This window comes from Lepidochelys olivacea (genome assembly GCF_965140295.1).
Source record: "Lepidochelys olivacea isolate rLepOli2 genome assembly, chromosome: 2".
NCBI lineage: Eukaryota > Metazoa > Chordata > Testudines > Cheloniidae > Lepidochelys > Lepidochelys olivacea.
The window spans coordinates 169,221,581-169,248,832 of NC_140412.1; the positions used below are offsets into that span (position 1 = coordinate 169,221,581).

At 39.0% G+C, this 27,252-nt stretch overlaps 1 protein-coding gene across 1 annotated transcript in view; it reads right to left on the reverse strand.

Annotated features, from left to right (window-relative positions):
* Positions 1 to 27,252, reverse strand: part of ABCA13 (ATP binding cassette subfamily A member 13) — a gene marked incomplete at its 5' end in the record, with an annotated part of 301,195 nt that overhangs the window by 33,827 nt on the left and 240,116 nt on the right. Inside the window, 5 exons of the mRNA XM_084621105.1 lie at positions 5,370 to 5,520; positions 19,062 to 19,171; positions 23,308 to 23,500; positions 25,192 to 25,445; positions 26,747 to 26,903. Coding sequence (XP_084477231.1) covers positions 5,370 to 5,520; positions 19,062 to 19,171; positions 23,308 to 23,500; positions 25,192 to 25,445; positions 26,747 to 26,903 — 865 coding nt within the window. The remainder of the gene's footprint in view (positions 1 to 5,369; positions 5,521 to 19,061; positions 19,172 to 23,307; positions 23,501 to 25,191; positions 25,446 to 26,746; positions 26,904 to 27,252) is intronic.

Consider the following 27,252-nt stretch of genomic DNA (forward strand, 5'->3'; position numbering starts at 1 on the left):
TTCAGATTTACCTCCAAACTAGGGAATTTTTAGTATTGGATATTTATCCATCCTACTAACTTCGAAAAATATCATAATTTGTTAATTTTGGATCAGTCACTTCTGAATAGGACTGATTAATACAATGCACAACTCATCATCCTTATAGTTAACACACCCACACACACACAGCCAGATCCAACTTTCTCTGAAGTCTATAGAAAGACTCCCTTTGAATTTCATAAGAGTTGGGCTGCATCCTTATAAACTGGTGATACTCGTGTGAATAATTACAGACTTACTGAACATTTCAAACTTAGAATGAATTTTAATACCCCATAATTAAAAAAAACATTTTGCCCAATTTTCTACAAATTGTGCACAAAAATTATGTATTACTCTTCAGAGTAAATTTAGCAATTTTAGGAAAACTCATTATTAGCTGAAGTTATAGGAGTTTATTGCACTTTCAGCTATGATCCTGAAAAGAGCTGCACACAAGCAAACTTGCAAAGCTCAGTTGACTATAGGACTAAATTCTGCTCAGATTCTGGTTAAGTCACCAAAGTATCAGAGGGCAGAATAGCACACAGCCTTCATAAAGTTCAAGACAATGGAGCTCCATGAGGGAGCAAAAATCCACCTGGGGTCTTATTGAAAGACGAACCCTGCCCATGCTCCTTCAGGCTATCTGCTAGCTTTTGAAGCTCTGATAAAAATCAGAGAAGGTTGGTTTGAAGAATCTCCAACCAGAAATAGTAATTTTAATATTGATAGGCCAAGCCTTGAAACATTGCAGTTGTTATGATTTTAATTAGGTTGGTAGGTGGGACAGATACTTGTATTCTTTGAATAAATGTGTTCCAAATTCTACGCTCATCTACTATGGTGATTTCATTGGATTTGTACTGGTGTAACTGACAGCACAATATAGCCCTAACCATTTCCACTGAGACAAATGTAATAAAAATAAATATTTTTTAAAACAAATATGCCAATCCAGTGTGATAACCGGTTGAACATCCCAAGAGCTGTGTATTATTTAAGCTCAACTCAAATTCTATTTAGTTTTACACATAGGTATAGTTTGACTTCTATATTTGGGGGACAGCTCTAGCCAGGCCAATGGGACTATGCGTGGGGAGCAAATGCCATGCCTGCCCAAGGCTTACAGGGCTGAGCCTGCTGTGGGGTCACCGGGCACCTGCCCCGTCTTTGTTATGGTCTCACACAGGTATCCAGGGGGAATTTAACCAGGAGCACAGAGTGGCTAATGTTCAGGAACCCTGCACCTAGGGAGGGAGTGCTAGAGGGGTGTGTTTCAGAGTAGCAGCCGTGTTAGTCTGAATTCGCAAAAAGAAAAGGAGGACTTGTGGCACCTTAGAGACTAAGGGTGTGTGTATACTGGGGTGTGTGTGTATACTGGGAGGTGGTATTGGTGGGGGGGGCGGGGTCGGAGGACCTGCAGCCTCACATTCAAGGTGGGGGGCAGTGTTGCACTCCCTGCCATGATGGTAGAGTGGCTGGTGCAGGCCCGGGATGCAGTGCCAGCCCCATCAGACCTCCCTGCAGGCCTCTCCCTCTCTCCAGCGTGGGGGGTCTGGCCTTGTCACCCCTCCTGGCTGGGTTCTGAGGCCCCACAGTGGCGCGGGCAGCCCAGCCAAGAGGCACTTACCACTCCGCTTACCCAGTGGGCTAGGTTGGGCCAGGATGGGCAGGATTCAGCAGCTATGGAGGGCCAAATCGGGGCACAGAGATGGCTCTTTCTGAGCTGTAATGTCTGCTCCCCAAAGGAAAAATCCCAGGCATTGCCTCTTATTTGAAAAGTTCACCTGGATGGAGAATGGACTATCAAAAAAGAGGCAATGTCCAGGAAAACCTGAACGTATGGTAAGCCTACCTTGGAGGAAGGGGGGGAAGCAATGCCCCCCCTGCATACACTTCAAACTCCACCCAAGGCTTTACAACATCATGATTTAAAAGAAACTTCTAGGGCTGCTTTAAAAAGCAGATTAAAACTTCATATAATATACAGTTTCACTTTGATAACAAGTGACCCATTTTCTCATCCTTTCCCATTCAGTTAATTACTGTTTTGGAACATTAAGTGCACTCAACTTCATGTCAGGCATTTAATTCCTGCTGCTGACAAATCTGTCTAGTGAAGGATCGGATCCTTGAAGTTATTGCTTTAATAGATTATATTTACTTATGCGGCAGTGCATACCGTAAGTCACCTGCTCGCTTGCCAACTCACTGTAAAACAAAATGAACTCAGATTGCTTTCCACCTTCGAATCAAACAACTGCGTTCCCTAGTGCCTGCTCTTTCCTTCTTTTGTTAACACAAACACTTTAACAGTAAGCACTCAGAGAGCTTGGCCTGGAGCACAGCATAATGTGTGGGAGTGAGACAACAAAAACAACAATTTACATTTCCATAGGAACTGCTATCCTCAAGGATTCACAAGCATTCCGGTTTACAAATTTAAGCTCAAATACAACTTTACACAGGGATCATTTCATTCACCACTGAAATTTAGCCATTTCTGAGGTGCGGCACAGCAGCTGCTTCACACTGTACTGCAACGCTACACAAGAGTCTAGGACAGGAAGTGAACACGGGCATAGCATACCTAGGTCAGATTCACACAAAAGGTTGTTTTGTTTTTTTCCTAACAAGGTTTAGCTTTAGTTTGACTTTTGGGGGAAGGCTGAAAGTCAGTTATTATATATTATTTACAATAGCACCTAGGCAGGCCACACATCCGGTATGAAACTGGACTGTCTTGCTTTTCTAAAGTTTGTCCCCCATCTGATACCCAGAAAAAACTGGACATGTCTATTTTAAGGAAACTGGGACCGGATTTGCAAAGATATTTAAGACCCTTTTGAAAATGGGACTTAGGCACTTATGAAAATGTGCAGCACTTTTTTTTTTTTAAATATGAATAACTATATAGGGGCATTTGACTCCAGTTAAGATCCATTATATTTTTGCTGCTAGGGAGGTGCTCTATTGGAAGGGTTACAAGAAAAAGTGAACACACTCACATATGTGGCAGATGTGTCCAGGAATTAGAAAATTTTGAGAGGAAAGGATTAAAGATACCTTATGACAAAATGTTCCTTCCTAGAGATCCCCTGACCTGCTTACTTAATGCTCCAGTCAAGAATCTACTTTTAAACACAACAAAGTCATTTCTTTTTTATTGTTAACTAGACTTTGGATTGCACGGTATTAGAAAAATGACTCTCTTCCTACGGAATTGTGGTAAGTAAAATATGGACTTTCCTTGTAATGGAAAAGCTTTCACACCAAGTACATACACAGGAGAAGTGCCAAAAAGAGGATCACTACATAGAAATTTGGTCACTTTTTTGTATACTAAGATAAGGAGGAGGGCTCCTCAGCCAATAAGCCAGACTCTTTAGGTCTTTGAATATAAAACTGATCCTGAATAAGTAACAAGTAATGGACACTGTAGTATGTCAGTGTTTTATTGTAATTTTGCCTGAATAAAAAAAAAAGTTGTGTTTTTTTTTAAATCACCGTGTGACTAGGAGCCATGACCCTAGGCACAGGTTTATAGTGCCTATGCTTTGAACTGGCCCTGAACCAAAGATGCCCCGCATGGCAAATTTATTACAAGGGGTCATCTAACGCAGTTGCCACATGTCCAACAATGCCGAGGCAGCTATCCTCCTTCATTAGCTCATTCATGCTCCAGCTGTAATTTCCCCATCTGCCCTGTTTTGCACTGGACTAATTCCAGCACTGGGATGGAAAATGTTCATTCTGCACACATTGCACCTGATATAGTCAGTCAGCTTCCTTAGAGCAATGTTGTGGGCATATCGTGTACATATTCCACATCGGGGCACTTCTGCTTAAAACACCCTGGCTGTAATACTGAGGAGCTCACAGGTATGATTTTAAAAGGTATATAAGTGAATTAGGACAATTTCTACTGACTTTCAATGGGACATGTGCTCTTCAGTCACTTAGGTACTTTTGAAAATTCCACGCCATATCTACTGTGTCAACATTAGTGCCTCAGTTTATTATATACGTTCTACCATGTGGACAAGTACATTGCAAGGATGTATTGTCATCTGTTCTGTTGGACAAAACAGAGAAGGTTAAGAACCATGTTTCACAGCATTTTAAGACTTTGCTGCCTAATTAAATAATCAAGCTTTGATTTCTGCTTTAAGTTACATTTATGACCAAAACATAGTTGATGACTTACGTGAGACTTATGAATATTTAAACAGCATTCTCTTAAATGAATGTATAGCTCTAAGAGACATGCCAGAAACTGTTCTCATCCGTGTCTCTTAAATTCCACGATAATAGATGGTTAGTACAGTTGTGCTAAAAGCTGATTATAAGAGGGGAATTGTCACTGGATAGAGATGACAGGTAATTTTCACCAAGAGGCTTAATGCAATAATAATTATCTCTTAATATATTTCCCTCAGACCAAGGGGAACAAATCTTCATGTTTGCAGTACTCTGGCCGTCCTTAATCCAAAACTAATGAGGTGGGTTGACAACACTGAACAGCTAAGGAAAAGATTGGATGCTGAATTCTAAGTAGCTATCGTAAATGGTGCTTGGCACTGTTTACAAGGGGGGGCCTTGTTAAGACAGCAAGCTGCATTCTCAGGTCCAGCCAAGCTCTGCTACACACAGGGCCCAAGTGAAGGGGAAAATGTGGCTGTTGCTAACTTTACCGCCCAACTTCAATACTGGAGCTACGTGAGGGGTTTGCTGTGTCCTTGGGTCAGGTTAGACTAGCTCCAGAGCTGCTCTATCTTGTGCGCAGTTGCAATGTCTCCCCAAAGGCCTTCCTTGGAGTTGAAAGAAGAAAAGGAGTACTTGTGGCACCTTAGAGACTAACAAATTTATTTGAGCATAACCATAAGCAGTGCAGCAATTCTGACCACACTCCATTCCCCCACAGGCCTCCTATGCTGGGCGGGACCTGCAAATTAGTGGTGAAGAGCTAGTTTTGAAGTTATTTTGCTAAAAAGCCAAAATAGTGAAGTGAAAAGTGAAGATGCTACATACGCAGACTTTTAATTTTAATTCTTTTATGATCTGTGGGCCAGGCATTGCTTTCACACTGGTGTAATTCCAATAACTTCAGGGAAGTTACTCTTGATGTACACTGGGATGAGAGGAAAATCATGCTACATTTAAAACTTCAAAGTAATCAATACATTTTGGGGTGGGCAGAGAAGATTCCTAATGACCAAAACTGTTAAAGACAAATGTCGGACTTAAAAGGTGCATTTTCTAGTGCAAGAAAATGAAACTCATGTGAACTCTATAGCCCAAACTTGCTCCATCTATTCCTTGCAAAGCTACTCATGGATAATTACCTTATGGATACATTGTTTTGGAACCCCACGCAGGCTGCAGTAATAATAAAGATGCTCCCAACCAGTTAGAAGGTCATCCAGGGCATCTTGCTGTGGGCAGTAGCCAATCAAAATCCCTTCAGAGCTAGCAGACAATATATCCATTTCAGACCTATTTAAAAGAAAAGCAAAAGATTTAAATACTTGAGCGTGATTTTCCTTAGTACAGTATACTTAGTACTAGTGTTACTGTTTTACAGCCTTAATCCAAAGAGTCCTCAAGAATAAGTATATTCACCTTAGAATTCGAAGAAGAGGGATGGGAGTAGAATAGGCTCAGCTCCCATCTCTCTCTTCTCATTACCTTCCCTGAGATTAGCCCAGCAGCTCTCTGTGCTCTTTCCCCTTCCATTTCTTTCCCCTCTCTAATCCCACAGTCCTGCCAGAAAAGGGTCCTCTGGTTCCAGTGAGCTTCCCCATTCTGCAGCTGCTTTAGCTCCCCAGCCAGCAGCTCTAATTGGAGACAGAGCTACTTCTGGGCTCCATGGTATAAAGTATTCACCTGGCCTAGCACTGTCACTTGGAGACACCCATGCTCTGCTGCTTCTCCACAGGAGGTAGGAAGCAAGCCTCCTGTGCAGGCCTTGGGAAAAGCAGGGGGAGATGTGGTATGTAGTAATTGACTTCACAGGTGTACCTTCCCCCTCCATCTTACTAAAGCACCCTCATGACACTCTTCTTTAATACAGAAGAATGACCAGACCTGAAGATGTAGAACACTTCAAGAACAGCCAGTTTCATCGGGGTAAGGTTAGTTATGGGCATTCTCTCAAGCACTGCAGAGCGTGCCTATACTGACTGATAAGCAGATCCCTCAGTAATTTACAGATAGAGAGGGGTGTGTGTGTGTGTGTGTGTGTGTGTGTGTGTAATTCCACATATTCAAAAACTCTTCAGCAAACGCAAAAAAACAAAACAGAAATATTAAATGCCTAATAGTTTAAATGATGATATCCAGATAAAAAACACACTTGTCACTTATAAATTATCACCTGCATCTCAGAGTCTTTGGCCTCAGTTTTGTAGCTGTACAACATTACTAGAAATTGCATTCATTGCTAAGAAGCAGGCTTGATTGCAACGGTGTCTCATTACCCATAATGATGCTAAATGTACCCTTATTTATTCCAATACCTAATCCAACATTTGGTGGTGCTGATTTAAATTTACAGAAAATGATTCAGACAAACAGCGCAACTATAGACCTGTCAAAAATCAAGATGCTTTTTTGTAAAGTCTGATGAGCTCTGGGGGAAAAAAGGTAATAATAAAAAAAGGCTTTGAATTACAATATGATATTATTTTTATTTTGCTATAGTGCTTATGTGTTGCTCTGAATCTGATTAATAAGGTTGAATACAGAGCTAATCATTTAGAAATGGAAAAGCAAATGTTCTATGTAGATGGGCTACAAATGCCAAAATTGGAGAAAGCATAAATATGTATCTGTTAATCCTTTACAAGGCTCTCTTGTCTGGAGAGAAAGTAGTACAAACTGTATATTTTACATTCTGAACCATAGTATCAAAGTATTTTAAATGCTCTCAAAAGTTAATTTATCATCATATGATGCACCTTGCTGGGGACTCATTGGAATGGACTTCTTGCTCTTAATAAAAATAAAATATATGAAATTTTAATACCTATGTAAGTGTGCATGGAACCAAAAAGTGAATGTCAGGAGCTCTGGTAAACTCTAAAATGTGACATGACATAAAATGAAAGTCAGGATTAAACTCCACCATTTGCCCATGGTCAGTTCAAGGGTTGCTCTTTAAAAATAAATATAAACATTACAGAATTTCTCCCAGCACTATTTCAAGCATATCTAAATCAAATTAAATGGTTTTTTAAAGCCATCTGCATCTTAGGGCATGGATTTACTAATGTGGACTATATTAGCATAAATTGGCAGAGGCAGTGAATTCCTTCCATAATGAACTCTGACATGCAGAAATTCTATTTATAGTCAATTCCTTCCTGGGCACCAAAGACATTGTAAGAGATACACAGAGCAACCTCAAATTAAGGCAAACAGAGCAGTTCGATACAAACCTTCCTTGTGGAGCACTAAAGTCTTGACTTGAGGCAATATGCAAGGCACACATAGAGGAGACCAAATTAAATGCTGGGGTAATTTTGCTAACTTCTGGAAACTTTCATTAGGGGGGAATTTAGTTTAGTGAGTCTAGTAACTGAATGGGCAATTCCCGTCCAGAATGGTTCTACCATCTGGGTGGAAAAGATCACCTATGGAAGCAAAATAACAAACAGCCAAAACATTCATTAAGTCTCAGTTTGTGTGACTGTGCCTCAATAGGGATACACTTTAGCTAGTTTTCTATTTTGCTTAGGGCAATAGAACCCATTTAGAGTCCCTGGCTTCACCAATAATCCAAGACAATATATGTTGAACTGGAAGTAAGACACTAAAAGACCTAGAAATACAGGGGGTCCCGATGGTGAAGTATAACTTCCATAAAGGAGGAACACATTGCAAAAGAGTTTGAAACATTTTGCCATGTAGCCTTGCACACTTTTGCCCTGATCCTGCAATTACATCAACTAGTGCAGACCCTGTACTCATGTGGAGTTCTAATGGGTACTGTGACGTTACCCCCCATAATGTTTTATGGAAATATGCTTATGAAAGTAAATATGACATAACTGGAATATGTTTTAGGCTACATATGCCATGTAACATATCTCTGAAAAGGTTATGAACTACTGAATATATTCATCCTATTTGTATGCATGTATCATTTTTGTATTCGAAGTTATGAATATTGTCAGTGTACTTGTTTGATTTTAAGTAGCCTTAGTAAGGCATTTGGGCATCTTCTTTAGAAAGGAATTTGCAAGTTAAATGCCCAATCAAGAAACACTTAATGGACAATGGATCTTGGAAGGCTCCAATCCACATAAGAAGTCTATCTGAGAACGTTCAAGATAGCATGCGAACAATAGCTGCTACCTGTAAGTTCTGAGTCATGCATGGACATGTGACTTGCCCATGTGACTTCAAAACTCCATCTTGGAGCTGGGATTCTACACAGGGGGAGGGAGGGGTGTCCAACCACAAGAGAAAGTCTATTTAAACACCTGGGAAACCTCTCTATTTTGCTTTCAGCTGGCTCAAGAGATAGCCTCTCCATTGCCAAAGGATACCTGAAAGAAACAGGAACAAAGGACAATAATCATGGGGGTGAGATTTTATCTGTATTCAGTTTTCTTACTGTATTAGGCATAGACTTATTTTATTTTATTTTATTTTGTTTGGTAATTTGCTTTGTTCGGTCTGTTATTACTTGGAACCACTTAAATCCTAGTTTCTGTATTTAATAAAATCACTTTTTACTTATTAATTAACCCAGAGTGTGTATTAATACCAGGGGGCGGGGGCAAACAGCTGTGCATATCTTTCTATCATTGTTATAGAGGGAGAACAATGAGTTTATCCTATATAAGCTTTATATAGGGTATAACAGATTTATTTGGAGTTTGGACCCCATGGGAGCTGGGCATCTGAGTGTTCGAGACAGGAACACTTCTTAAGCTGTTTTCAGTTTAGCCTGCAGTTTGTGGGACATAGTTCAGACCTGGGTCTGTGTTTGTAGCTGGCAAGCATGTCTGGCACAACCAGGCAGGGTTCTGGAGTCCCAAGCTGGCAGGGAAAGCAGGGGTGGAAGCAGTCTTGGGACATCAGTTGGCAGCCCCAAGGGGGTTTCTGTGATCCAATCCATCACAGGTACAAAGATCCTTGCTAGCAGATCCAATAGCAAGATCAGGGCCTTTGTTTGTTTCTACTTTTAGAGGCCTTTAGCTCTTTACAAGATAGAAAAATGTCATATATGGTTTACAGAGGACAAAAAGCCATTTGAGGTGGTGGGTGTTTGAGACTTTATGTTGGGTATAGTGTGATGCTTGTTCTTCCCCCAGTGCAGTATAAGCAATCTCACTGACTGGGATCTCCAAATCAAAATGACTACGGGATGAGTGCTTTTTAGCTTTGCCCTATGCTTTTGTTGCATTCTGAAAAAAAAGGTTAATCAAAAAGACAGATTAGTTTTCAAATGTTCTGCTGACCCGAGGAAGGAAACCGCCACTTCCCACCTCTTTAAAATAAATTGACCTCCAAGGAAATGTCATCTTTCCATTTTACTTTCATGTGTACAGGAGAAATTCGCATTCCACCTGTTAAAAAAAAATCCTCCTCATTATATAGTGTACTGTATAGGGTTTTGCATTCAAACCATAATTATCCTTAATTTATACTTTAAAGCTATTAGTTGTATTAATTATATTCTCCTCCTCCCTCAGCACATACACATATAATATGCATGATGTTATTAAGCCGTCCATGTTAAATGAGAAAAAGAGCAGGAAGAGAAAATGCAGTTGATTTTATATATGAAGCAAGATTTTATGATGACCGAGTCCAGCCTCACTCTGTCTATAGCAATTGGGTACATCAATAAACACAGTGTTTCTCAGCATAATACCAAAACAATAAAGGCAGTAATACAGCAGCCTACACTTACATAGCAACTTGCATCTTAATTGCTTTAAAAACATCAGGTTACCTTTCAAACTTGTCAATAGTTTTAGGTAATACAGTACCTTAGAATACTGCATATACTGAAGTAAAGTAAATTATCTAGGCACTCTCTATAATAAGTACAAGGAAAATTTAGGTAATGCTCCAAACATTGAGGTAACCTTATCTAAGGCAGAATTAGTAAGACTTAAGGTTGAATGTTGTAATAATAATAGAATAAGACTTAGCTCTTGTATAGCCTTTTCGTTCGCAGATTGCGAAGTGCTTTACAAAAAAAGCATTTTTATCCTCATTCTACAGATAGGGAAACTGAGGCACGAAAAACAACAAGGTCACACATTGATTCAGTGACTTAGAGAATACAGAACAGATGTAAAAGAAGTTTATTGACAAAGGGGTCTAATGCCCCATTGTCTGACTCTAGCTTTATGCTGGTGGCACTCTGCTGTTTTCTCCATTTTGTTTAGCAACATGATGTCATATCTAAATGGACTTAGTTTTCTATCCTTTAACCAAACTGTGAAGATGTCTGGACTTTGATATGGAAAAGAAGCAGAATTCTTATCTGAATGCAGCAGCACAGAAGTCACCCACTCTCAGAAACCTCTTCCTCTTTCATACATGTTCATTCAGGAGCCAGGCTTCCACACCCAGCTGGCCTGGGTGCTCACGGTATACTGAACCTTGGATTAGAAGGGCCTCCATCCCAAAGGGAAAGACAATAAGGGTATTCTACAGAGAGATTCAGAAACTCTGCTAAACGAAGCCCTGCAGTACTTGCTACACCTAAAGAAGAATTTATTAATTGATTGGCTGCGAGGCTCAAAATTTCTTTGGCAGGAATTGGAGAGAGCACTGAGGAAACCATTGGTTTCCGTGGAATCTGAGTATCCAATATTCAATGCAAGCAAAAAATCCAGTTTCCTTGGCATTTTAGCCAAAGCAGGAGATACCATTGACAAAGGCTGGTGGTTTTTTCTTCACTGACATCTAGAAGATGTAATCTTTATTGCAACAGAACAACTGCCTGCTCTGGCAAGTTATAGGAAAACTAAGAACTCTTCTCTGTGAAGAACTGTTACACTATACTAATCATGATTGAAAAAGTCGTGGGGGAAACTCCCTAAAACATTACATATAACACAGGAACAGTGGTCTTTTCCCATTTTCGTCTGCAGGCAGGAGGGAATTATACCATTCTCTGAGCTGCCAAACTAGGAACATTGGGCAAAGTTTAAGGGTATGTCTTCACTACCTTCCGGATCGGCAGGCAGCAATCGATCCAGCAGGGATTGATTTATCGCGTCTAGTCTACACGCGATAAATTGACCCCCAAGCGCTCTCCCATGGACTCCTGTACTCCAGCACCACAAGAGGCGCAGGTAGAGACAACGGGGGAGCGGCAGCAGTTGACTCACCACGGTGAAGACACCATGGTAAATTGATCTAAGTACGTTGACTTCAGCTATGTTATTCACATAGCTGTGAAGTTGTGTAACTTAGATCGATTCCCCCCCTCCCTCCCCCGCAGTGTAGACCAAGGCTAAGAAAAGACATATAGGTGGGAAACAATTAAATGAACTGATCAGAAGAGACAGAGAAAAAACCTTTTATGGTTGTAAAAACTAGCTTACACAAAGAGAGATTTGCACTGGTACAATGGTTAGCCAATATGAAGCAGATTTCTGGGAAGATCCTCAAAGTCCTGTTTGACGTGCAAGCATTGAATGATTACACCAAGGAAAGAGAGAGAACATATTGCAATTGTTCCTCAGACTTCAAAGGAAAGACAAAAGGGTTAAGAATCAGAAAGCAAATGCCAGCAGTTCAGCCACTAAAAGGGTTGTGGTTCAAAGAGGCAGCTCAGGGTACATGCTGTCTGAGATAGACAAAGGATATTAGAGACTTCAGAGCCTGGTAAGAAATATCTGTAAATGAAATTAACTTCTAACTACAGAAGGCCAGATTCTCAGTTGATGTAAATTAGTGTCATTCTACTGGATTCAATAGAGCAGGGCATTTTGCACCAGCTGAAGACCTGGCCCAGACTCTTTCCCCATGAATAGCCAGAAGAGTGCTTCACTTATCTCTTTTCATGATCCTAAGTTTATATGCCTTCTTCCTCATGCCTGGAATGCCCCCTTTGATGTGGTCTACCATCCCTTAACCTTTTATTTCTCAACTCCCTCCCTAAAAACGCTTCCTCTAGATGTTGCAGAAAAAAAATAAATACAATATATATTTTAGTGACTAACCCAAAAAATCGTAGACCTAACATGCTGAACTACACAGCTCATTTGCACTATTTTGCATAATATCCCATCCCTCCCATACTCTATTTGCATATTGCGTATGTAGATGGCAGGATCTTTGGGTCTGCTAGATAAAGGCCATATTGTGGACCATCTAGTGTGGCCACACGGATGCCTTCAACCACATTTGAGCTCCCTGCCTAAAGCTATTGACAAGTTTGAAAGGTAACCACTATAGCTCATTGATGTTTTTAAAGCAATTTAGATGGAAGTTGCTATGTAAGTGTAGGCTGCTGTATTACTGCCTTTATTGTTTTGGTATTATGCTGAGAAACACTGTGCCTATTGATGTATCCAATTGCTATAGATAGAGCGAGGCTGGACTCAAAGCCACGTTTCCCTCCCAAGGCTCCAAATGCAGCAATAGGGAATTGAGCAAAGGTGCAATCTAGCCCTAAATAACCAAAGAAAATAATAATTCATTTCTCTGAATATATTTAGTAACAGAGCCGTGTAGGGAATGGTTTTCCCATTCTGGGAAAAAAATTGAGATTTCTACAGTTTTTCCTCATACCACATTGGGGTAAAAAATCAAAATCTCAAAAATTTCCCAGGATGGGAAATCGATTCCCAACACAGCTCTGTTACTAAGTATATTCAGACAAATGAATTCTTATTTTCTTGGTTCAGGTCAATTGAAGTGTTTCATTTAAATAATTTCTAATTGTCTCAATGTTGAGCTTTTAATGATTTAATTCTTTTAAACTAGAAATTAAGTTTCTAAAAGAAATAGCTTAAAACAGAATTTTTGGTTTTATAAAGTGTCAAAATGAGAGATATGGACAATTTTGAAACTTCCCCCCCCCCCCAAAAAAAAACACAACTGTTTCTAAAAGGGAAATTTGTTTAAACTGACCCTTTCCCACAAAAAAATTCAGCTTCAATTAATTGGTATTTTTGACGGAAATTTTTTAGTCAAAAAATTGCCGACCAGCTCTATTGAGTCGTTAAGACTGTGTAAAGTGTAACCTAGATATGTATGCATTATTAGGAGACAATATAACTACAGCCTTACATATTATTATTGCCCTTTTTCAAAAGGTAAAGAACTACCTAGCTCCCACATCAGAGGCAGTGCAGTCTAGCAGCTAGAGCAGGGAAATGGGAGCCCTGGGTCCTATTCCAGCCACTTGATCTATTTTTTTTTTTTTATAAAGTCTCGGTGTCTTGGTCACCTCACCTGTAAACTGGGGATAATACTACTACTTCTGCATTGTAAAGTGCTTTCAGAAAGTTCAGGGAGTGGGGAGAGCTTTATATAAATGGATTGTTGTTCTTGGTTTTGCAAAGTGTTGTGGTTTCTATGACAGAAAGGGCAGCCTCACTAAAGTCAGTGGGGATAAAGTTTTGGCCCACAGTTATTTTTTCACCAGTCTCCCTATGGTCTTTTAACTCAGCGTCCCTAGCGTGGGCCAGAAAACCTTCATACTCCCGCCTGCCCAGAAATGAGTGAGGGGACACTCTGGGGCACTGAATCAAAAAAAGACCATAGGAGAATGGCAGAAAAACACAATAGGGTGAAAACGTGCTCATCTTACACAAATCGACCAACTGACTTCAGGGAGACTAGTGGTGAGCGAGGCACCAGGATTTGGCCCTTTATATGTTGTGATGTTAACAAAAATAGAATGTGGACATTTAAGGGCTCATTTTTAGAGGTGTTTAGTACCCATAGCTCCCATTGGCCTAAAAGCTCAGCTCCTCTGAAAATCTGCCGCTTGCTGTGCTGGAAGATTTGTTTTATTGTTGACACCAATTTATATTCAGTTTGATTTTTGCAGCTTCTTTCAGGCAGTACAAGCATAAAGTAAAGGCAGTGATATAATCCAGTACTTGCATTGGCTTCAACAGAGAGATAAATTCCATTAATTAGTCAAAATGACATACAAATTTACAAATCACAAAAGTAGTTAGGAACTCCATTGTGCTTATAACTACACATTTGATTCAGTGCATACTAATACTCAATTAACATTATAAAAAGACAAGGTTAAAATATAATTAATATAACTATAGTTTAGTTATAATTAAAGTAATTATACTGATATACAGTGTTACAACAGCCATCTCAGCCATTATATTGATGCAAATTTATTCTGCTTTCGAAGTAAAGCTATTTGAATTACATTTTTAATTATTTATCAAGCTGAATATCATAACCATGAAAACAGACCCAGTTCTGGTTGCAAAGAAATACTGTTGGTTTCCCCTCTTTGGAGAGGTAGGTACCCTCTGGCCTTATGAACTTCTAATCCAAGATTTTAGATAAAAAATTACTTCTAGTTCAAATATGAATGGGAGTTGCTGTAATAGAAAATCTCTCTATACACTGGAATGCATGGGAGAGAAATTAAATCAGTCATATTAGGAGTGTCAAATGTTAATTACTTTATCCACTGGTTTCAATGGGACAACTTGTGCCCATCCTATCTAATCCTTATCAATAGGACCCCAATTCAGCAAACCACTTAAACACAGGCTTTGCCTTAAGCACAGGCTTAAGTTCATGACTATTCGGCAAAGCACTCAAACACAAATATGTGCTGAGAATTAAGCTTAAGTAGCAGTGAAGTGAGAGCCAAAGAAACTGTCAAGTTCTCTCATGCTGGTCTCTGGCTAATACTTGAAAGTGGTTTGACATCCTCCTGAGGGATCTGTGTCTAGCCCTCTTCAGCGGCAGGGGCTGCATGTCATACAGGACCCCTGAAGGCTGTTGGGGCAAAATAAATAAGGTGGGAGGAAGAAGGCAGCTATGCAACATAACTAAGAAAATGGTACAGATGTATAATGCCTATTTGTGTGGCATGGTAGTGACATTTAGTTTCTAATGGTGACATCTAAATGTGAGCACTATGGCCTCCTTTCTTTTTCTATTTAAACATTCTAGATAAGTATGTGCTTTTAAGAGTACATTATACACAATCTTATTCCTTACCACATGGGAGTCCAGTACCATATTGTTGAAAACTGATGGCTATGACATACAGATATCATTCAAAAATGGGATATGTGGCCAGATTTTCCTAACATTTTATAGTGTCATTATTTATAATATAGGTAAGGACATTAGGTTTTTTTTTAATATGATATTTATTCTGATTGTGTCCTTTACTGCCCATTTAACTCCCATTGACAGAGGTCAGAAATATTATAGTATTCCATTGTACTGGTGTTTCATTTCCACACCTTCCAGAGTGACTGCTTGTGATATTGTTCCTTGGCTTGGGTTAGTATTAGGTTTCAAATAACTAACTGGGAGGCATTACCTGTATTCAATAATCGTTTATATAGTTTGGATGACTGTGTCACTGAATTATGCCAGTGCTAATGAGATGCATACAAAATGAAAAGGTAAAACTGTTTTTAAGTAGTACATCGCTATTACTGTGTCATGTTTGCTTGTAATTACTGCTAAATTTGTATTATTTCTCTTTCTGGAGCATTTTTATTAGAGTAGTTAATTACAGTTAGAACATGGTAGTAAAACCTTATTATGTGCCTACAGCCTTCACATCTGAGGAGGAATACTAAAATAAAAAATTGTGTGCTTTGGACACAATAAATATGTTTCAGTAGGAAATTCAATAAGACCTATCACAGTAAATGCACAGGGACCACTTGAAATACACATTTACTTTCAGCTGCATTAAAGAAATAGTATAGTAATAAAAATTATGGGACAAATACATCTCTGAGAAGATGCTATTGAAGACCATGAAATTTCAGGAGGGATTAATTTGGCCCTATTTACTTAAAAACAAATGACTGCTCTGTGTTATCAATAACTCCTTGTATTATTAAATCTGAATAACATTTTAAAATATTATTTACTTTCCATCTTTTAAGACATTTTGCCCAACTTGAATAGTGAAACTCTAGAGGTCAGTTTTCTCTTTGGCTCTCATGTGCTACATAGTGCTTTTGGTTTTGGGTTTCCAACACTTAAAAATTTATTTTCAATGCTCTTTTTTTTTAAAAAAAAAATACATGAAAAATACTTCTGTTCACATTAAGTTTAATCTTGTCTTTTAAAAAAACAACAAATTTTAAGATCAAGATTTCCAAATGTGCCTATTGTTTTTGGGTGCCCAACTTGAGACACCTTAAAGGGGCTTTATTTTCAGAGGGTGGGTGGGTATATGGGGCACTTTCTGAAAATAAAGCCCCTTAAGGTGACTTAAGTCAGTTACTCCATAATAGAGATACCCAAAATCATCAGGTACTTTTGAAAATCTTGTCTTAAATTTCTCGGCCTAAACAATGGACCTTTGATATAAAAGATGACAGGTCAAATTCAATCCCAGTGTTACAATGACTTCAAATAGATTATCAAATATCCATACTATTAACTTAACATGTATATAGCTGCCCAGGACAGAGAGGGATAAGCAACATCTGACTGTGCAGGAAGGATTCAGCTTCTTTTTTCATGACATATCCTGTAAATTGTGTACTGTATAGGTATTGACCATTAAAAGTAGCACTTTGACCTTCTTCTGGTTCTTCATGAGTTAAACCATAGCTATATGGTTGTTTAGAAACAGAGGTTTGTAGATCTTCCTAAGAAAAAGATGAAAAAATTTGGAGATACAGGATGTGTGTTCATTTCAACCATCCCCACTGCAGGCAAGATTGTGTCTTTAAGCCACTGAACTGCCTTGTGGGTGGTGGTGGGGGAGGGAGGAAAGGGAAAAGAGAAGGTTTCCCGCATGCACTGGGATAGTCCAGATAACATCCCAGGGACTATTCATGCACAAATCAAATGCAGACACTTTCCCCCCCATTTCTTTATACTTGGCACATTTATTCTCAATAAACAAACCTTTAAACTTACGAGGAAAACAAGATGTCGGAAAGTTTCCTGATGTAACAAAAACTACTGCGTGCATGTAGAGTCCTTAAAGAGTATCTTTCAGTGCACAGCAAATTAGAGGAACAGAAGCCTTTCCATGACTTGGTGAAATTTCAATATTGTTTTTGCCTCTAAATACTCACATAAATGTGGTAGCTAAAGAGCCAGGATTTGGTCACTGATGTTCCATTTTCAATAAGCATTAGCTGAAGCTGCAGTTCAGAAATATCCAGAACTGGGAAACGTTTATGACACTTCCCAAATAGAAAACAGCTACCAAAATAATTAAAAATAGCCGATTTCCTTGTGGTGCTATTTCTTGTTTAGTTTGGTGGTTAGGACTGGGGAGGGAGTTCTATTCATGTTCTTTTTAAACTGTGTGAATTTGGTAATTACATAAAAAAGACTGACAGATCAAGAAAAGAACCAAGTGAAACTAATGCAATACCCCACCACAGGCATTTCTGTTTCCATCTCCTCACGTTCCTGCATTAAATCTTAGCTCAAGTCATTCACAGACAATGTCCCCCCATCTTACTGGCCTTTCAATTTCACCAACAATTCCATCCGATCACATCCAGCATCAGTAATTACTAGAAGCAGTGCAGGAAAGCTAGAGCGAATGCTGCCTGGGGAAATTCCAAGTGTTGTACATCCAATGAAGGGAATACGGCTGGAGAAGAGGGAATGTGGCCAGACTGCTGCTGTGCTCCAGCAATCCCTGCCTGTCAGAGCATTCTCCCAAAGCTGCTCTTAGTGGCTTCTTGGGAAATTACGAGTGCCTCAGGGCACCAGCCACCTTTGTAGGCTGCTACTGTGCACGCACACACTCTCTCTCTCACCAGGCATCTGGTCATGAGGATCAGACTCAAAGAGAGGAGAGTGTACATTTTTCAACTGACAACACTATACAGGTCAGCTTGGCTTAGAAGCAGGTGCTAAAGCATGAAGGAAACAGCGAGGGAGAGTGAAAGGGCACACAGTCATAAATCACTATTAATTTCCTCTTAACACTTGTTCTGGTATTATATCCACTCATTCCCCTAATACAATCTACAAGTGCTGTATAACTGAATCTCTGACTTATGGCTATAGCTTTCTCCTTTCCACCAGCCTGTTCTCTTATTGCAGTTTTGAAGACAGAAATATAAAAACACATATTTTATACATACAGGATTTCAGACTTTTTCATTTAACCATTGGCATGTCATTGCTTATTCTCCTCTCTAGTGTCCTAATCTTTGCAATCACTCTCCATCTAAAAGTCTTTCCACACTTGGCTCATAGGGATTTTTGCATTTTTTAACATTTATTTTTGGTTTGCATTTTTTTTTTTACACATTTTACATTTAATGTATTGAAAGAAAAACAAACAAACATTGCACATGAAAAACATCAAAATCAAGGCAATAAGCATACCCAGGATTAACAAATCTATGTGGGTAGGAACAGCGTCCCCTTGCTATGTAATACCCCTGTTCTTCCTGATCACCTCTGCACTTGATTAATTGATTAATCTGGGGGTTTCCACTAAGCATTGAGAAATTAGCCCTCCTGAGTACTGCTTAGGAGCCTAACAGTGAAAATCTTTTGGTCTGGTATTGATTTATGGGGATGTGTATTTGTGTACCCGTAGAATATGTGCTGATATTTCCTACCTCCCACTCTATTGCTGTTGAACCAACCCATTTCCAATTAACTGAATTGCCAGACAGAATTACATAATGTTAAATTGCTTAACCCAGTCAACTGGCTTTAAAACCTTTTTTTTTTTTTTGGCACCATAGCCTTTGTAATAATAATGTAGTGTGTGGTAAATTGTGAAAGAATACAAACCACTCCTTGGAATACAACATAAAGAGTTGTAAGCATGCTGAGGCTTTCATAGGTTTGATCATAACAGTATTCTGATTGAGCTCTATGCTATTTACCCTGTAGGAGTCATCATAACAGCACGCCCCCCAGATGGGGTGATGTCTCCAGTCAGCATCTTAAATGTTGTACTTTTCCCAGCACCATTTGTTCCCAGGAGCCCGAAGCACTAACAGGAAGAGGAAAAAAGACATAATTATATCTAAAGATAGAGATATCACAACTAGCAGCATTAACTTTTCATCATGTTTTGTTTTTTTCACTCCTGAACTAGTTGTGAAGAGAACATACATGTGGATGTGCAAATTTCAAAAATCACCTAAGTGACACAGGAATGCATAGTTTTATGTGTGTGTATATATATATATATATATATATATACACACACACACACACACACACACACACAGGAGGTAATTCAACCTTTATAAGGTTTCTTGAAAAAGTAATTCAGTCAAATTAAAGAGAAAAGGCAATGTAATAAAAACACTAGTTTGATCACTGTGGATAAAAATTTCAAATATTTCCTAAGTCCCATTTTGCAAATAACTACCTAGACACTTAGGACCCTTTGTGTCATTGAAAGTCCTATTCAGTGAATACATATAGTTACCTACAGTATTATTAGCAATCGAAATATTTTCCTTTCAAGTCACGTAAAAGGACAAAAGCAGGATTAATAAATTTGTGTGTGTGTGTGATTTATACCTTTGTCCTCTCTTTGCTGGATATTGACCAATTTTTAATCCGTTTGAATAATATTCTTTGGAAACTGGGAAAGGAACTCAAAATTTTAAGGTTCCCATTTTGCCATTTCCCATATGTTGCTGACAGACAGTGCCTAATGTGGGAGCAAATGTACCTATACCAGAGGCAAGGTAACCTCCTACCTCCTAAAACCTGAGGGAGCAGAGAAACAAAGTCCTTGCCTACTGGATGAGGGGGAAGATAATAAACACTGACACACATCCCTATGATGGCTCCACCCAGTGTTCCCTCTGCAGACAGGGCTGGGATGTTCAGCTCACAGTCCCCAAGGATTGGGAAGAATGACAGTGAGCCTTCTTGTTGACACCATGACAATAAATGGTTGACACCATGACAACGAATGATAAGGGTGTTAGTTTACCATCCTCAGAAAACGATGAAGGGGACAGTGTGTTGAGGGGCAAGATTTAGGGTCTAGAGGGTGGGAATCTGCATCTTCACTCCCCTGCCCTGGGTTTGAGTGAGGGCAGGAGTGGAGGGGTGTGCTTAGTATTTCCTTTTCTTCCTCCTACTTCCCCACCTCCACCTATCATCTCAAACTGTTCAGTCGAGAAATGCAGAAATTCCAAATTCTATAATCTAGATCCCTGGATGCAGAGGACTAATTCTAATAAGGTTGGCTACAAAATCTAGGCTTTATTCACCACAGAAACATGACTTTCTGAAAATTCTGTCCGGGCTCAATACAGTTTATAAACTTCACACTAAATCTAGCAAAGCTTGCAAAGTCTTTCATCAGGGTTTACCATCCAGAGTTGGTTATGCAAACAGTTTTGTAAAACCTCATCTGGAACATCCCACAAACAAATCTGAACCACATGGAATCAAGGAGTCTGAGTGCTCTTTCTCTAGATCCTACTGAGCTCCTGGAGTATACCCACTGCTAGCGTAGCTTTCAGATTGTATAATCTGCTTCAGCGAAATCACTTGGGGCCAGAGAAGTTTACAGACATATCTGGCAGAATTTGTAAATTCTATCAGCTCAACAGCTAGAACTAAAGCCAGAATCCTCTAGCCAGAATCCTCTAGTACAGCCTGTAATGTTGGTAAGGTTCATCAGCAGAACAGCTCTAGTATAGTGGAAATATTAGTAGAGTGTTTAATTCAAATACTGTATTGTTTTCTGTTTAATTGAATAATATGTATAATCTTTATGTCATAACTATGATTACAGCAAAACAGTTTTACTATCCCTACTATCTTAAGAAAATATACCAACTGCTTCAATTTACAAATAATAGCTTTTAAAACTACTTTCTAAAAAACTAAGGAAATTCTCCCACTGCCAAATTAACTAATTTACAATTACAGTTGTAAATAACTATTAAATTAAAACCACATTACTACAATGTTGCAGTTATTTAAAAAAACAAAGTATTTGAAGTCTGGAAGTTCAAAGTTAAAGTTAATAAATATTTGAAAGTCAGGAATATCACAGTTGTGGTTTCATGACCAACCCTGACTTTGACCAGACACTGATACCAACCTTCTACATTTCCACCAAGAACCCTCTTAATCAAAACCATTATACTGCTGAATCAATATACCACATTTACATTTATGAAACAGACCATAAACCTTTATCTAAATATAGTAATAAAATAAATGGTAAATACACGTAAATAAATAAATACACGTGAATTGAAACATTCCACATCTTTGTAATTCCCTGACATGTCTCACTTATCACATCAAGAATGGCTACACTGGGATGAGGATACCAGGCCAGACATAAAGTTGTTTTACAAAACAACTGTACATTCTGTAGTGATCAAATGTGCTCACCTGCCTAACAACCACAACCCAAAACTCAGACGATGTTCTTCGAGCCATGTCAGGAAAACACGCTGATCCTGACTGCCATGATGAAGACGACCATGAAGGAATTGGCTGTGAGCTCCCCAAGTAGCCAGTTTCACCTCCCAAACTGAACCAACTTGCCTGGAATTTGGAGGGAGGCACCCAGGTTGCAGGAGGACAGAGTTTTAAGGAGGCACCAGGAAGTTAGTCTGTATGCTCATGCTATTTCCGCTCCTCCCTGGTCTCATGCATCCGGGCAGAGTTCCTCTGGTCAGCGTCCGCTGGCTCCCTTGACGCCTTCGAGGAGCAGTTGGCGCTGTCCGGGGTTCTCTGCTTGGTTTCCCTGTCCAGTTCCCCTCATTTAACCCTGTGACCTCACTCCTGTTCCTGTTCTATCTTTAGTTGTCCCCCGTACTTAATTGAGATCCCGGATGTTGTGGATTCTCCCCTTAGGCTGGGGGAGATCCTTAGTAGGATCCCAACAGGCTGGAATGCTAACTACACATTTGCAGCATATCTGTAAATAGCTGTCTTAATAAAGAGCCAGTTTAGTTTTTACAAGCATTGAGTCTTTTCATGTTGTTGCCCAGCATGTGGTATATTAAACATTAACTCGTCAATACTGTGGATGGCAGTGTCTGAAATATGCTAACCATATGTGCCCCAAACCCAGCACTGAACAGTATGTGCTAATAGCAGGGGAGTACCCTCTGCCACCAATGTCATTCAGTTAAGCACTGCAGCATGTACCCATGCTAGGACAGGGCTTGCATTCTAGTGGTTTATGTTATTTTAATTTAATTAAGCTATTTATACTTTCAGCTGTATTTTAGTGAAGTTGTAAGTCTGATAAGTAGGCTTACATTAGCAATAAACAACTCTGTGTTAGGTATTTCCTAGCAGCTGATCACTGGTTGGTTAAAAACCCACAGCATCACACACTGGTGTCTCACCTCCTCCAACTGGTTATTAGGAACCTGGAAATACCCTTCCCTTCCCTGACAGCATTTATAGAATAAAGGCAATAATTCCTCACCTGCATTTTAGGAAGTTAAATCTCCACATACCTCTTCAACTGGAAAAACTAGCTAACTTTCCTCTGACATCTTAAGGTTCTACAGTGTTTAAAGATTCAGATTTAGGTTCCGGTTCATTCAAATATACTGGGACTGTTTCCATAAGGCCAAATCCTCATTGTTTTTAAACTCTTTCCTAACTCAGGCAAAACTGCTATTTAAGCTAATTAGAGTTTAGCCCAAGGACAATTCAGAATTTAGTCCATGGTTTGTGAATTGTTTAACTAGATATGCACAGTAGTTCTATGCCTAAACAACACTTACTTCCATATAAGAGCAGGCTGAAAATCTATGTTGCTTTTTAACTTTTAGGTTACTTTAATCCATACAGTATCGCAGTAAAAACAAGCCAAAAGAAATAATACTTTCTGATGCAATGAACACAACAACAACAACAACAACAACGAGACGTAAGCCAAAAAGTAATATATCAATCACCAACCATTGCTTTTAAGATGTTAACAGTCCCCAGCAGTGCTTTCACTTCTGCCCAACATTATCGATTTCTCAGAAATTACTGCAATTGGAAGGCTTCTGCTAGCAACCACAGAGCTTTGATTTCAGACTTTCTGAACATGCCTGAACAATTGCCTATGATTACACAATATTTTTTTTTTAGAAGAGGAGAAATGAAAAGGAAAAAAAATATAGAACCTTTTACCTCTCCCCTTGGTATCCCCAAGCTAATGTCTTTCACAGCGGTGTTCCTCTTGCTGAAACCTCGGTAACATTTCCTGAGATTGTACAGTAGAAGGATATCATTCTGAGTTCTTCCACCAAAGAGCCTCTTTCGTTCCACTTGTACATCCTCATCTTCTGAAGGACTGACTGTGCTGCTGATGGAACAGTGACTCCTAAGAAGAAAAGATCACAATAAATGGCAAATTACACACTGTCATTTCATGGATAACTAAAAGGAGCAGTTTTCTGCTTATTAGAGATGGAAGGGAAAACAGCTTTTAGTTCTGCAAATATTTTTGAGATTTCAGGGGAAAAATTCAACCCAAATCAGAACAAAAAAGCTCAAAAATTTTAATGGAACTGAAATATATTTTCTTTTGAAGCCTGGGCTCCATTTACAGTTTGTTAACGCCAAGTCATTTCCATTTCAACATTTCAATTTTGGCAAATTAGCAAATTGACAAAAATTGTTTCTTTGGAATTTTTCAAGCAAGCTCTTTCAAGCATCTGCCTAGGGGAGCCACAGAAAAACTCTTCAGGTCTTTTCTATTAAAAGAAAGTTAAACTAAATTTCTGACATTGGCCTCCCCATGAAAAAGATCCTGCTGGAGAAGCCAGAAATGTGAGGTGGCTTTGCTAGAAACTTTGCAAGGAATTAGGCCAGCTTTGAAGAAAACACACATTGCCTGCCTTGCTCTGGGGTTCACACAAATAAGGAAAATGAATACTATATCACAGATGTTCCCGTCTTGAGCAAAAGCAGTTGAAGGTGAACAAAATGTGAGCATGAAGTGCACACTCCTTCTCTGGTGCAAAATGACAGTGCAAGGTGAAGGCTAAGGACCACAGAGATGACAGCCTCTAACCCTGGCATGTCCCAGCTCCCCTTCCCTCCATGTACAGCAGTATGTCAAGTTTAGTAGACTGCCATGGGCTCAGTGCCCTCTGTTGTTCTCTTTAATTCCACAGAGCAAGTCACAGAATGTAAAATGGAAAATACTGCTGCTTGAGGCATCAGTAATTCCCCACAATCTTACTCTGTCTAGGTGGTTTTGAAGAGCAGGAAACATGCAGCATATAGGTACCCTTTTGCTCTGTCCCACCATTCCTCCCTTGCAGACAAGGGTCTAGAGCAAGCTTTTGCAGAGAAGGTAGTCTTCAATGCAAGCAGGATCAAACTTCAGAAGCATAAGTTGTATTTTATATTATTATATTATATTATATTATGTATTATAAGCATAAGTACAATTCACCATGTTATAAGATGGAACATACATATGGCAGGGTGCAGTTATTAATGCTAAAATGTTTCACAGAAAAGCCAAGCTTTCAGAAGCTTTTTGAAGGAGGAAGAGGAGGAGACTGCTTGTTCTCCAACATGATCTTTCAGTGCAATGGTACGAGGGGAAAGAAGAACCCTGCAAGTGGACGTCAGAGATCGATAGTTTGTTACCAGCGCAGCTTTCCTGGAAATCCTGTCTCCTGGAGTAAAGGAATTAATATAAAAGAGAAAATCTAAATTATAATAATACTGGCAAAATTCCTTCTAGATGCTACACCAGAACTGCTATTAGAGCGAAGGAATTTCACAGAAACCTGCTCATGGTTTAAAAGTTAATCAAATAACTGAAAAAATTCTCCCATCTGGCTTTTTTGAATAACTTTTGAAGTTCTCTTTCCCACCCTATGTGACTAATAAAGATACAGAAATAGCAAGCCATAATGCATGGGCTCATTACAGCCACATGGAATAATGATCAGATTGTCTTATCTTCTAGTTTTCAGAAGGATTTAATCTTCCTCTGTCTTTGGGAAATTAGTCAATGTCCATGAAAGCAGAGTATAAATAATACACACCACACACCTTAGTTTCTGGAGCAGGTCCCAATGCAGCAGAATCCTCAGAAGGAGAATAACTGTGCCCTGCAGAGCCATTTCCACAAAGATCCAGCCCAGGAAATTCATCTCAAAAGGACTCACATAAGAATCGATTCCAACGCTGCTTGTCAGGTCAAACTTGATCTGATTGTAGGAAAGCTCTAGTAAACCCTGGCCCAAGCAGAATGGTGGGAAAACGATAAAGGCCCACTTGAGGATGTTGTAGATATTCTGCAAACTCTGTAAAGAAAGGAGTCAGTTGGGGTTGGGCAAAAGCAAGGCAGAGAAAATGTTGAATCTCTTAGAAATAGAAAATTAAGCAGACTTAAAGGCTATGAGCTTTATTTTTTTCTCACACCAGTTTGACACTGTTGCAACTCCATTTACTTCAGTGGAGTCTATTCTTATTTACACCAGTGCGAGAGAAGAATAAGGCCCTGGACCATTTCAAAATTTGAAACTTAAGTCCATATGCAATTCTAGCCCACAGATTATTTTGAATACAGATGGTCTCTTATTCTAAGTTTGTATGGTGCCCTAGTTCAATGGTTTTGGGTCCCTAGGTAGTGCCATAATATAAATAGTAATTGTTTCCACCTGGAACACTACCAACAGCAAAATGTTTATGGACCAAGTAGTATCTAGATTCTTATATGTAAACAAAATGTCTCTAGTTTTTCTTGTTAAGATTAAGAGTGAAAGTCATCGTAGCATGACAAGACGTATTCAGTGAATGCATGGTTAGCAGCAGTACCAGAACATATATACTACTTCAGCAATATATCATATATATATATATATATATATATATATATATATATATATATATATATATATATATCTCTTGCAACACAAGCACAATGGAATGATCAGGGTCAGTTTAGTCACCATTCCTGTGCTCTTGCAGTTTTAAAATGTGAGTGCCATAAAAACCGAGCCACAACCCTAGTCCGAATTTGTCCTCAAATGTGTACCCAAACCCTGAGCCAAAATTTACTCCAGATCTGTATTCAAACATCACTTCCTCAGCATAGCCCATTTAGATATGTTCTGAAAACTATGGATTTCCATCTCCTTTCCTCAATTCACATGTACAATTCCCATTGAGATTAGTATTAATGGGAGTTACATATATGCACTGAGGGAATGTATTATTATTCACACAATACACTATATCTCCTATAAACAACTGCTTACCACTTATGTTAATATTATTCAAACAAATTTTGGAACACACATTATCTATTCAGTGGACCTGAACAGCTCCCATTATGTGCAAATTATGAATTAAAGGCCTGGAAAATATTACCGTTTCAATTAAAGCTGTTTTTGCATTATTAGAGTGCAATTCTTTTTTTTTTTAAACAAGTAAAACCAAAATGGGTTTATAAACTGTTGTGGGGAACAATAGCCTATAATGATTCAGGATAAAGAAAAAGTGAGATATTTCATTACAATTTAAACTGCAAGTGATTTGGCGTTGGAAAATACATTCCTATACACAACATTTATGGGAAGTGGTGCTGAGGGTTCATACTGACCTGTGCTTCGGAAATCGTGGCTAACAAATGAGGCAAGAGGGTCAACAGCATGGTACAAAGGCCAAACACAAAGTTTAAGGAGATGTAAGAAATGAAAGCTATGTCTGAACTTGAAAAGAATCTGGACATCAGATACATCCATGGTAAAGTTGCATATCTGAAACAAGTAAAAAAAGAATAAAACCACATCATAAGTAATTTATGGTTTTCTTCACCAGCTGACTCATGAGCTCAGTATCCTTTGTGTCACTGTAAAGAAATATAATGGCTACTCATTGATTTTATGATTTATAACTCCTTTCCAAATCCTTCAACCTTACTGGTGGAAACACTTACCTATCTGGCTCACCTGTATTTCCTGTATTTCACATACATATTTCACCTGTATTTCCAGAAATTTAACATACATATCTACTGCTATGTGAGGACCAGTTGTAACTCATTCTTTTCTGTTTGTTAACCTCATATATTTTCTTTCATGGCTCCAGGTAGCTCACCACCTTGAT